General features: G+C 32.7%; 2 protein-coding genes and 1 pseudogene across 2 annotated transcripts; 1 reads left to right on the top strand and 2 right to left on the bottom strand.

Annotated features, from left to right (window-relative positions):
- Positions 1-3,799: 3,799 nt before the first annotated feature.
- LOC133315641 (uncharacterized) lies at positions 3,800-4,411 on the bottom strand. The gene has a single exon (XM_061517307.1). The coding sequence runs from the start codon at positions 4,409-4,411 to the stop codon at positions 3,800-3,802; it is 612 nt and encodes a 203-aa protein (XP_061373291.1).
- A 1,504-nt stretch (positions 4,412-5,915) lies between these two features.
- Positions 5,916-8,334, top strand: LOC133315654 (L10-interacting MYB domain-containing protein-like; annotated as a pseudogene).
- Positions 8,335-9,210: 876 nt separating this feature from the next.
- On the bottom strand, positions 9,211-12,219 carry LOC133315646 (probable diphthine methyl ester synthase). Its single transcript, XM_061517313.1, has 6 exons — positions 11,910-12,219; positions 11,704-11,828; positions 11,396-11,625; positions 10,993-11,032; positions 10,697-10,788; positions 9,211-9,717 (listed from the first exon to the last, which is right to left on the bottom strand). The coding sequence occupies exons 1-6, from the start codon at positions 12,057-12,059 to the stop codon at positions 9,530-9,532; spliced, it is 825 nt and encodes a 274-aa protein (XP_061373297.1). The 5' UTR covers positions 12,060-12,219; the 3' UTR covers positions 9,211-9,529.
- Positions 12,220-13,749: the final 1,530 nt, after the last annotated feature.

Below are 13,749 nucleotides of genomic sequence, written 5' to 3'. Positions count from 1 at the left end.
TTTGTGACGAAAATTATAGTATTTTTGTAATTTTAATTTATTGCAGGGTTATTATAGTCTTTATAATTATAAATTTTTAATATTTCAATCTCAAAATGACGTCGTTTTGGGAGTAAATACAGATAACTTATCTGCAGTAACTGCATAATTTTTTTTCTGTAAATTAATTAGAAAAATAACTTTCTTTCTGCTGGATATTTTTCTGTAATTTTTTTTTGCAGGTGATAAGTTTTCTCTTGCAAAGTAGAAGCTTATCACCCTAAGGGAGGGGCGTTTGATAGGTGGGCAAATTTTATTTCCTCGAAAAGTGAGCTTGGCATTCTTATTTTTTCATATTTGATATAAGGATTATAAAAAAAAAAAATCGGAAAGATCAAATTTTCGAAATTTCAATTTGTGAAGCATATTTCCATAAAAAATACCACCAGGTGGGTGGTATTTTGGAATTCTCATCTGGTGAGAAACTGAAACACGATTTTTTCACTAAAATAACCCTGTCATTTCTTCTCCGCAACTACCAAGCCCTTCTTCCCCCTTGTTCAATGTCAAAACCCCTCTTCCAATGATTTTACTTGTCTCCCTTTTCATTTATGATTTTGTTCATACGTGACAAAGAAGAGAAAATGGCATGAAGCTTTATGAAGAATCACTTTGTTTCTGTTTCAGAAATCGATTGGACCCAAGATTCACTTTTTGAAGATGAGCCTCTTTCAAATTTCAATTTTAGTTCCACACATGAAAAGGACAATTTGAAAATAAAAAAAGTTGAAAAATTTCCCCCACCCCCTTGACAGTCACAACACCATACTAAGAAGGAAAATTAAACTTCAAACCATACTTATCAATGCAACAAGGATACAAATCCAGGTTCTATGTTAAATCCCATTTCCCAAAATATTTAGAAAATTGGAAGACTGAAAAATCCGATATAAAAATCAACTTATCTTACATGCAACAAGAAATTATTGGGTAAAATAAAAAGGTGGGTATACGTAGAGAGAGGAGAGAGGGGAAAAAGGAGCTTCACATGAAGTCATGGCAAAAACAAACAAGATCCCTCTTTCAGGTTAAACGCAAAATTCTTCAAATCAGAAAGACATCAAGATTGAGATAGCTGAGCTTCTGTACAGTTTAAGGACTTATAAGAACCACGAGTCTTCCTCGCAAAAGTTTTGAAGCTAGCTATTCGCGTCCTTCAAATGAGCTTCTATACGGTTTGAGCCTATTATTTTCCTCCATTCACCTACTAAATCGATTGAGAGAGAGTCGAGACTGAAAATTTTTGTAATTATTTTTCCTTATAAAGGTTAATTTTTAAATTTGGTCCACATCTCCAGCAATATTTTACAATCAACCAAATATAACATAAGAGAAATTGACCCAATATTTTTGAGAATATTTTGGCCTACTAAACAGCTTTTTTATAACATTCTTGATAAATTCACTTTTCCACTATATTTCTGGGAATTGTGATTCTCGGATAAAAGAAATTATTCTCTACCAAATACCCTTAAATTTATAATCTTAATATTATACGATATGAGATAAGATATTGTAACAACCAATTAATGTTACAACCAATCAGTTTCACCGTTAGATCGATTATTTTGATCCAACGGTTATATTTATTTTCATCTTTGTATGGTTATGATTCTCTATATTTAATGTGAAAGCATTGAATATGAGAAATCATAATCATACAAAGGTGAAAATAAATATAAAGTATTAAATATGAGAAATCATAACCATACAAAGATGGAAATAAATATAACCGTTATCAACATAATCGATCTAATGGTGAAACTGATTGGTAGTAACATTGATAGTAACATTAGTTGATTGTTACCATATCCTTCCCATACGATATTATCTATTTTAATATTGGATTTTATTAATTTCATGTTAAAGGAGATAAGTTATCTCAAGTAATAGGGGAAAAAAATTAATTTAATGCTTTTTAATAAAATAATTATGCATTTATTACAGTTTTGAGAATTATTACACAATAAGACGCTCAATTTGGGCGTCACTAAATACGTCTAAATTGGGCGTCACTCAAGAGCCAATCACGCATAATTTAGGCGTCACTTATCAGGTGTTGACACGTGTAATATTTTTTTTCCAAAAAAAAAATTAATCATAAATTTTTTGAACGCCTTAACTTTTGACTCGGGTATCCAAATCAGGTAATTCTTTTTTTCATTCCACATAATTTTTCCAAATCTACGCAATGACATCTCATTTGATATATTTTATTTTTCACAAACATAATTTAAATTTAAATCAGGTAATCTTTCTTCTTTAGAGATTTAGAATGTTTATTTAATTATTTCCTTTATTTCTACAAATTTTTCAAATTGATTTTTTAGTTTAAATCACAAATCAAATCTTTATTTTGTTTTTCTTTTTAATAATAATATTTATTTTTATTTTTAATTTAAATCACAGACCAAATTTTTGTTATAATAAAAAAAATTATTATAAAAAAAATTAAATCAAAAATCAAAATTTTATTTATTTTTTTATATTAAATCACAAACCCAAAACTCAGAGGCTTCTGGGTTTAACCGCTCTTATAATATCATTCTTGCAAATTTAAATTATGTTTGTGAGAAATAAAATATGTCAAATGAGATGTCATTGCGTAGATCTCGAAAAGTTATGTGGGATAAAAAAATAATTACCTAATTTGGATACCCGAGTTAAAAGTTATGGCCTTTAGAAGTTTTATAATTAAATAATTTTTTTTTTAAAAATGACACGTGTCAACACCTGACGAGTGACGCATAAATTAGGTGTGATTGTCTCTTGAGTGACGTCCAATTTAGGCATCTTTAGTGACGCCCAAATTGGGTGTCATATTATGCAATAAATATGTAATTATTTATAAAACTCTAATAAATAAATGCGTAATTAATTTATTAAAAAGCATTAACTTAATTTTTTTGCCCATGTAATAGAGATAAATTTGTGGGCTCCACCACCTGAAAAATAAAAAAAAAGTGACACAGTTATCGAAAGGTTTGTAGTAGAGAAAATTATCAAATATAACGTGAGAGTAGTTTTTCCTTTAAAAAATACTAGTGAATTACCCGTGCCGATGCAAGGGAAAAAAATTGGTTTGTTTGGCGTGGTGGGTCGGCCCGGAGGGCCGAACTCATTTTGTCAGTATTTCAAAGGTCCCACACAGTCATTTTTTTAAATAACAAAACAGTCATTCATTGTTACATTAAAAATAGGAAAGAAAATAGGATAATAAAGGTCATATCTTTGAAGATAGATAAGGAAAAGAGACGCGAATAAACAGTCATTTTTTTTTGTCTTTACCTGTACCATACCACGAGGTTATATCTTTGAAGAAAGAACCCAATATACTATAGCAGTCTTTGAAATACTTCCTTGTAAACTATATTAAGGGTACCATTCGTAACGCAGCCATTTTCATCAAGTATCAATATCTTCAATCCATGCTTACTCTTTACTCTAGACAGTGCCACATATAATTGCCCATGAGTGAAGACAGGCTTAGGGAGATAAATTGCAACATGTGAAAGTGATTGTCCTTGACTCTTGTTGATAGTCATGGCAAACGATACAATCAGGGGGAATTGTCTTCTTTGGAAATTTACAGGAAATGTATGACTCGATAGGCTCATAGTCGTTCTAGGGATTAACACAGTTTCCCCTATATTGCTTCCTGTAAGTACAATTGCCTCAACAACATGATTCCCTAATTTTGTAATAAGCAATCTCGTGCCATTGCATAAACCTCTCGACTGATCAATATTTCTTAATAACATTACTGGAACTTTAACTTCAAGATTAATTTATTATCAGGAATCCCTGAGCATGATAATGTATTTAAGATCTCAGGGGTGATTTCATCATCCTCAATAGAGGAAGTCCCACCTTGCTTAAGAATTTTATCCGAACTCAAAAAAGTCCTTTCTTTACCAGGAATCATAGACATTAGGTGCTCGTTTAGCATAGCAACATCAGACAATTTAGGGGTTAGAATAACACGTTCTTTAAAGAAGGTCTGATCCAAAATATTATCCAAGAGATTCGGATAAACAAAATTAACCATATCCGACAGCGGATCTTTCGATTCTCTAATCAACAATTCATCTGGAATTGTTATAATAGATTCTCCTTTAACATCATCTCCAAGATTACCATCCCCAACTTTAAGTAGCCACTCAGAAAATTCTTTTATTTCCTCTAAATTGTGAGCGCTACTTCCAGAATTAAGACGCATGTTCTTGGTCAAAGTTAATAAATGACAATGGGACCATAGATGAGAAGAATTGATGGTTGCATGAACTATATCTTGTCTGCTGCCATGAGGAATGACAGGTAATATTTGCCGAAAGTCACCTCCTAGAACAACAACTTTTCCACCAAATGGCATATCAACACAGCTTGTATCAGAAATTCTAAGAACATCTCTCAGTGTCCTATCTCTCGGTGATACGCTGAAAGTTAGGAACTTTCCAAGTCCGAACCACCTTCACCTTAATCCTCCAGTCCTCCTTGGCAGAATTAACATCCTTCAGAAAATCATATTTTGAACTCATATTTTGTGTAAGAAGAAAAAACAGAGAAGCAATCACCGATGTTGAAGAATAATGCGTATCAGGAATTGTATAAATGAGAGTGATTTAAAGTTTTTAAATTGTCTTCTTTAAAAAATGTGAAGTTTTTGAATTAAACTGAATAAAGATTTAAAAAACAAAGATAACGACAAAAGAGTGATTTAGTAGTTAGAAATGAGATTTTCATGGAATAAAACAGAAGTTTTTTCTAATAACAAAACACTCATACCTGATTCCACTGAATCAAGAGGTTAATAAAAGATTCAAATTTAAAAATCTGAAAGTAAGGAACAAAGGTCGGGATATGTATAATTTTTTTTTTTACTAATTAATTTTTTTTTCGAGTAAATAGAATTGTATTCTTTAAAAAATGTGAAGTTTTTGAATTAAACTGAATAAAGATTTAAAAAACAAAGATAACGACAAAGAGTGATTTAGTAGTTATAAATCAATGAATATCCCGTTTTTTTAACAGTCATTTCATGGAATAAAACAGTCATTTGTTTTAATAACAATGAATATCCCGTTTTTTTTTTCTTCAAAAAACGTAAAGATTTGAATTAAACTGAATAAAGGTTAAAAAAAACGATTAGATTACATGATCAACATCAATTATTTAAAAAACAAAGATGACGACAAAAGAGTGATTTAGTAGTTAGAAATGAGATTTTCATGGAATAAAACAGAAGTTTTTTCTAATAACAAAACACTCATACCTGATTCCACTGAATCAAGAGGTTAATAAAAGATTCAAATTTAAAAATCTGAAAATAAGGAACAAAGGTCGGGAAATATATGAGTGTTTTTTTTTTACTAATTAATTTTTTTTTCGAGTAAATAGAATTGTATTCTTTAAAAAATGTAAAGTTTTTGAATTAAACTGATTAAAGATTTAAAAAACAAAATGATTAGAACCTACTTAAAAAGAACAAACGAATACATTAATAAACACAAACGAATAAGCAATCTTGACTATTGATTTAAAGTAACAAATCCTGTCCATTGAAAATATAATTCTTTTTTGTATTTATTATATTCACCGATTTACCATTAAAGGAAACTTTTTTAAAATTTGTAGTGTGAACACAATGATAAAATTGAACCACAGTGCGATACGTCAGCAAGGTTCCCACGTAATGAAATTCCTTTATAATATAAGATACGATATTATCTATTTTAACGGGTTAAAACTTTTTACCGTTGGAGGGAGATTTTAAGTTTTAACCCATTTCAGCACTAAGGGAGTAACGGTCCCATGAAAGTTTTGCAAAAAAAAAAAAGTGACAGCTACGTCTTTTGTCTATGCAGGATTGGATGGAATTCTCCGGTAAAGAGAATTTCAATCCCCTATTTTAATAAAGGATTAATTGGTATCGGAAGCTTTATACATCATGTTGGTTGTATGTATATAAAAGCCTCCTTCTCTTTCAGTTACTCTCTGCTCTGGAATCTCACTTGTCATTTGATGAATCTGAGCCTGGTGTTCTTATTTTATATTTTAATGGTTAACCCGTTGAAGTTTCACCTTCTTCGTAGGAGATTCATTGATTTCTCAAACCCCCAAACTGCTTGAGGTATATCGTCACCTATCAATGAATATGATTTTCTTGTTTTAATTGCCATTGTCACGTGTTATTTTGACTCCTTTCTTCTCTTGAACTATCTGTTGGCTGAATTGTTTCTCTTGTGTGCGTAAAAGAGAAATTTCCCTCTATCTTGTTGACAGAAACCATGACTGACTCACTTATTTTGTTTTAGTAGAAGCCATTAATGCTCTGCAGTTTGAATATGAAATGTTCGATGCTCCCATTATCATCTTTGGAAAGGGTTTAAAGTCTTAATCTTGGACCCGTCCCGAACATGATTGACTCCCATAGAGAATACTTGTGGTTTATCCAAAAATAGCTAGTATTGATTGATCAAATGAAGTTTGGATCTTGTAAAAACTAGAAACATAATTGATATTCAGAATTATTCAGTTTGAGACTTGATGATGTGTTCCCTTTATTGTTTGATGAACAAGTTTGATTGTTGTACACTTGAGAACAAATGCATAAACCTGTGTTGCACGGTTTCTCTTCCAACAGGCGGGATTAGCAATTCGAAGTAAAAAAGTTTTGCTTAGGTAGATTACATGGGCTAGTTCAGCTGCTTGATCTTCTTCAGGTAAACCCATGTTGTAAAATGCTTAAAATTTAACATTAAGGATCACACGAGCTAGCTTTGGTCTGGAATTATTGTCACTAGCCTTGTGTAGAGCCTCATCCCTCAAAACTTTCAAAATCACAGAAAATCCGTCAATAAGAGACCGCACAACCATTTTGCCATTCCCTTTTAGAATAGATCATGTGGTGTGGGCTATATCAGCTGCCCTTGTCTTTCAAGAATAATTCAATTTGCTATCTGCTGTTCTGCTTCAGTTTAATTCAATTTTCTCCATGTGTTAGTATGGAAAAATAGAATGCACTTGTGGCCAAATTAACATTTTGCAAATTTGCACAATTAGCCTAGTGTCAGCATGACACTTTCATTTTTGCTTTTTCTTAAATTTCAGTGGATTTAGTGCAAAAGATGATGCTGAATAAAGTGTTGTTTTATGAGCATTTCAACAGGCGTAGATGGAAATCGAACGTAGTAATCAACCCAAGCAAGAGCGTTCGAGGACAAGATGGACAGTATCGCTTGACAAGATATTTTGCAGACTTGGTTGTCAAGCAGATTCAACTAGGGAACAGACCAAACAATGTTTTTTGACAAGAAAACTTGGAATCACATTCGTGATGAGTTGAATAAGCAAACAGACCTCAATTTCAATAATAATCAATTGAGGAAGCATCTAGATGTTCTTCGGACACGCTTCTATAATATGCAATCCACTTATAATCAAAATAATGACTTTACAAAAAAAAAAATAATGACTTTGTAATAGATGATTCCTGTTGCATTGGCTTTGAACTATGGGAAGACATAGGGGTAAAAACACTTTCATTATAGAAGCAAAAGCAATCTTTTCCTTTTTCTTTATTCTTATTATGAATTTTGATAGGTTTTGTATACAGGAACAGCCTAGGCCTGAAACAGTTAAACTGAAAGATTGTCTGATATATGAGCAGCACTGTACAATATTCACAGATTCAGGTGCTGATGGGAAATATGCCCAATCTAGTCATTATGAAGAGTTGGACAAGTCTTTTGGAATATATGCCACCAGCTTAATTTCATGTCCAGAAGCTGCGGTCTCACATTATCAAAACACATCATCATCAAAGTCCATACAGTGCAATACCTCAACTGCAGAGAAGGTAACTAAGAATTCTCCAGATACGAAAATGAAACGACCATCTGAGTTGCAAAATACCAGTCTGGATCAAGACAGCTGCGAAGCTATTGCTATGACAGAAGCCTTGTTAGAGATGGTTGCTGCCTATAGGTTAAGGACAGTTGGTTTCAGTTGTAAATGATGATAAATTCTCCATAACTAATTGTATTATGGCTCTTGATGAGGTACAAGGCATCGATCAACAGCTCTACTTTTCCTCTTTGAGGACCTTAGTTCAAGGGAGATTTTCATTTCTTTAAAATGTGACAAGATACTACTGACATGGTTACAAGGAAACTGTGGTAAAAGTAACATTCGTTAGACTTATGCCATTTTGAAGTCAGCTTTAATTACTTGAGAGCATAATGATTTTGTTTATGATACACCTTTTTTGGCTAGAAGTAATCCTGTTTTAGCTCTTACAGGCCGCTGCAGTTTTGTTTACAAGTGCTATTGCATGTGGACATGATTTCCATTGTTGTTTTCTCAACAGGTGATTTTTGCAAACCATATAATCCACTGTTATCCGTGTTATCTTTCATTAATTATAAGCAAGTGTTCGATGTTTGAAATGTTACTTCCAAGGTCACATTTGGTTCGATCCCGCAGTAGATATGCAGAAATAGACCATGAAATGTTTTCATCATGTCTTATTAATTTTGGCGCGAGTGTAGGCTGTAAGAATGCATGAAATTTGTTTAAAATGATTTTGTTCAAAGAATTCCGTTTACTTGCAAATCATTGTGTGTAAAATTTCATGATTTGTGTATCCTACCCCTTTTGATAAGACTTGTACATCATTCCGTTTCAATTATTTTAATTCTAAACGTAGAGCGAATGAAATTGCCCATAAAGTTTTCTTCTTTATCAAATAGCGTGCTGATAATTAACTAATTACAAGTTCAATGGCAAAATTTAAAAGAAGCAATCTGTTGTCTCTGACCTCAATCAGAAGCAACATCAACAACAATCTATGATAAATCAGTTCTTCCGATACTTTAAAAATCAGTCATTGATCTTAAAAAACCTCAACCATCTAAATACAAATAAATGGTGATGGAAAAATATATTAAAATAAATAATAATAAAAAAACAACCATTGATTTATACCTAGGCGGTTGAGATTTCACAAATATGCTATGTTACTTGAGAGCATCCTTTCCCATTTAGATCTTAAACCATTTTTAATAGTCACACTTGATCAGCTGATTTTTTTTTTTAATTTTTACACATGAATAAGATTAAGCAAATTCGTTGAATAACTAATTAAACATTAACATAAACAAAGTTTAGGCATACATCTCAATGTTACAGCATAGGTACTTTATCACCTAACTTATAGAGCAAATTAGCTCATAATAGAATTAAACAAAACAGAGAAAAGAAATTATTTTAAAATAAGAAAACGAATGTTTGTTATGTTCGTTCAGTAATAGCATCAGGAAATTAAAACCCGACTGCTCCATAATGCCTAAGCCACTAATGAAATTAAGATACTTTTGGCTCTGATTGGCAACCAAAAAGTTTTAAAAAATACAACATATAAGGGCACCTTCACCACAAACAAACAATTTCTTTGTTGAATTAAAATGGTCCTGCTATCTTAATGATGTAACTACGTCCTGCATCTGTAAAAATCCAGCATTTCCTCCTCCAACGGATGGGTCTGACCTGTTATGACAAGGCAATGCAAAGGTGCTCCAAAATCAATCAACTGCAACTGCCTCATTGTTCCAGCTACTATCATCTGATCTTCACTTCCAAGCCGAGCAAACCCAACACACTGGGTATCTTCAGTGTAGGCTGTAAGGCAAATGGTGGGAAAAAGTTACTTTTAACTTGAAAGCTATATTTCTTATGATAATAAAGAGAAGCCCACATGAGAAGAATATGAACTCTTATCACAGTGAAGATTGGCTCCTAATCAGCACATACTATTCAGCACATATATATATGATCGACAAATACAGGCACAGGACAAAACAATATGGACCAGAAATATAGATATGATTGATCTACATCAACAGCCCAATCAATCTTTGAAACCAAAGCATTTTAACATACCAAAAATCTAGAGCAGATGACTATATTGCAGTAAAAGGTCAAAATTAGGATATAAAACAAAGCAATAGCTAAATTTATATCAAACGTATTTGACTATAATTTCTCAAGACTCGAACTAATTAAAGTAGTTCATCAGCACAAGCCAGCACCCTACAGAGTAGATGACAAAAGCAAAATTTGGAAAGCCTATAAGAACTGCAAGTCTTTGGGAATGAGAATGGGTTCACGTTTTATGGGCTCCAATGTTCAGTATAACCATCTTGAGGTTTATGGTGTATCTGAAGACATGCTAGACCAAAGGCAAAGAGCCAAAGACAATTACGTGCTTTGATTTTTATATCCATTTAATTTATAACTTAAACTACTACAAATTGCAAAGGACAAATGAATCTGGGTAAGAAAAACTATTGACAAACTACTACATTAGACTATTGCAAAGGACAAATTGTTAGTGGTGGAACTTTAACAAACAAGGAAAACGCACCATGTTGCTTCTTTCTTTCTTTCTGAGTGGTGGAAGTGGAACTTCCACTGTTTGATAGCATAATATTTTTAACAGGCCGAAAATGTGTTTTATTATAATATGTTTCCGGCAAATAAAGCAAAATCCTGATCAAATTTCAAAGGTTTATATCTTTGAATATAAGTACAATCAAGAAACATATAATCAACACTTGAAATTTAAGCCTAGAGGGATGTGAGTTCTCAAGGAACTCACCAGATTCTTTACGTGTTTGCTCAATCTCCAAGAGCTGCTCAATGGCTGTGTTTATGGTCATATATCTGGGTGGTTCATAGGTTTTTCTTCCTCTGCAATGACCAAAAAATAAGATAAATAAAAACAGAATAGGCACATACAGAGAAAAGCATATAATAAGAACAAATCAATCAATGCCATGATACTGTCACAACATAAGAATGATTGCCAGCGAACTTTCGCAATCTATACTTACTGACTGCTTAAGAAACTATATTAGCAACAGAAAAAAAAAAAGGACCACTTAGAAAACCAACCTGCACAAAGATTCCAGTGAGGGCTCCTTCACCCGAATATCTGTAACCATACCAAATTGGAAACTATATTAGCTTTTCTCAAGAAACAAAAAAGGAAGATTTCTTCTGATGTTAAAATAATAAAATAATTTTACTGTTAACTGTCTTTTAGATGTTAATACGAGACTCTAGGCTTTGGTATTCCATTCCAAGTAGTAGAAGATAATAAATATAGTAAACAAGTTTTGAGTTTTCAGCTGATCAACAAGTGCAGGAACAAACACTTACAAACATAATCACACAACTAGGTTCAATATAGGTTCAGAAGACCCATGTTAGATTAATTTTCTCAATAAAGAAGTGATGGAGGCACAAAAATGTATAACAGCAGCACTAGTTTAAAGCATGAATAAGAGACAGTAACCTAACAAGCAAAGTGTGTGCAGTCCCATCATTCGATTTCTTTGAATCTTTTCATAGAAGCTATCAGGTCTCCATGTCTCTGTAAAGAAGGGTATAGAAACAGTCTCCCCATACCGATAAAGCTGCAGACCACAAATTCCAACTGCATTCATCACAGATGCGTTGTGTATTATTTTGACATCAATTCCCATCTTCTTTGCTCGAACAACAAGGTCAGTGTGAGTTGTAGCCCTAGGTAAATATAAAAAATAAAAAATCAAATTTTGCTAATAAAGTTAAGCAAGGAAGTAGGGGCATAGAATAGCATACCCAAAAGGGTCCCCAACAACGAGGAAAGCGACATGGGCATCACTAGCTTCGGATAGAATTTGATGGGCTTTTTCCTCAACCATTTCTCTGTCGGCAAGAGTAATGGGTTTACCGTATAGTTTTTCCTAAGAAGAGAAGAAATGAAAAGGTGAGAAATTGAGGATGCAAACAATGATGAGAAAAGGGAAAGAGAAAGAGTATTATACCAGGTTGGAGAGTCCATTGGTGGAGAGACCAAAGGAGAGGAGTGAAGTGTAGGCTTCCATGTAAACCTTGACGCAGTTCTTCACAGCTTCCAAACCTCTAACACTGATATCTCGCTCATCGCCCAATCCCAAACCGATTATGTACAACATTTCTCTTCCTTTCACTCTTTTCCTTACTCCTTCCTTCACTTCTTAGCCTGTCTTTGTCACTCACCTAAACCTAAACCTAAACCTAAACCTAAACCCTCACACTTGCCTTCATTTGGTTACTGCTACTGCGCTAAAATTAGCTTTGCACATTGCGAGTCGTATCCTCGTCGCAAACAACAATAAACTTAGAACTATGCTGTTAATGAAGTTTTAGGTTTTTCTCTTTTTTTTTTTTTTGCAAAAAATTATAAAAAGTGTTGGAAATACAAAGGAGCTCGCGTTGAAAGATTAAAAAAAAAAAATCGAAATAATTAAAATGTTATGGTAATTTTATGTTTTATATGTAGAAAAAAAAGTTTCCGATGTTACTTTAGATAACTTTATCTAATATTCATCGAAACGACGTTGTTTTGGGTTTAAAAAATTAAAAAATTAGAGTGATAAAGACTATTATAACTCTGAAATAAATTAAAATTATAAAAATATCATGATTTCTGTCCCAAAACGACGTCGTTTTGATGAATATTAGATAAAGTTATCTAAAGTAACATCAGAAAAAACAAACCCTTATATATGTATTGATTTAATATTTCTCCTAGTGTATTCTTGTTGGGTCATGCGAGATAATTTTATCTGAAAATATTAAACCCTTGTAATAAATTTAAATTCAAATTTAAACTATTATTATGTTAATGTTGAATTTTCCTACATCCAGTCCATTCTTTCGCGTGGATCCGTTGATGATTCATGACCCATTGACCATGCATCCAAATTTCTCAGCTCAACTGGGCTGATAAAATTGTTAGCCCAAAGCCCATTCCTCTCGGAGTCTGCACCTCAATTCACAAACCATGATCCAAGGGATAATTACTAGGCCCAATATCTTGACTTCAATCACCGCTCCCGATTCTTGAATGCTACTAGTTTGAGAATTTATTATTAAAATATACACATGTATTCATATTGCATATTTCTAATTTTATCATAGCGTTAACTTCTCTCATCATTTCCAAGTTAGCCCAAACTTTTTCTTTCAGTAGGAGTTAATTAATAAATGTGATGTACATACGTCACAGAAAATAAGAAAAGAAGTATTCAAATATACAATGCATAAATAAATAGAGGCGAGATCATTTTCTAGTCATGGATTTTATAAAGAAGAAATGAATGAATAACGAACAGGAGTACATACATGACTATAGGAGCGAGTTGTGCGTGGGGAGCGAGAATTGTAGCAGAGGGGAGGAATGGAGAATAGGCATTACAAAATAGACATGAGAGCGACAGGCCAACAAACGCACATAATTAGGAAGCACGTGTGGAAATGACAACAATATTGACCATTGTATTGGCGTAATGGCATATATATGATCTTTATGTTGGACGTTCGCATGTCCCATAAGATCATGGAACAGAATGGATAGCTGATCCTTTCATAAACGTAGAATCCAAGCCTTTCCTTTTCTTTTCTTTTTCCTCTTTTCTCTTTTCATGAGGAAACATCCACTTCTCTATCATCCACATGCCTCCCTTCTCCCTGGTTTTCTTTATCTATCTTTATGCGTATGTATAATATAATATAGATGATTTATAGTGATCGATATCCTTGTAGTTGTATCATCCTCAAGGGTCCCTTTGCCTTTCTGAAATGTAGCTTGAGCTTTATTAAATAATGGCCTCTTTTCTGTTA

This window comes from Gastrolobium bilobum, unplaced genomic scaffold (genome assembly GCF_033153095.1).
Source record: "Gastrolobium bilobum isolate Gb01-03AN ecotype WA unplaced genomic scaffold, APGP_CSIRO_Gbil_v1 utg4030, whole genome shotgun sequence".
In the NCBI taxonomy this organism is placed as follows: domain Eukaryota; kingdom Viridiplantae; phylum Streptophyta; class Magnoliopsida; order Fabales; family Fabaceae; genus Gastrolobium; species Gastrolobium bilobum.
Note: the sequence above shows the minus strand (reverse complement) of the source record. Positions and strands in the feature narration are given on the sequence as shown.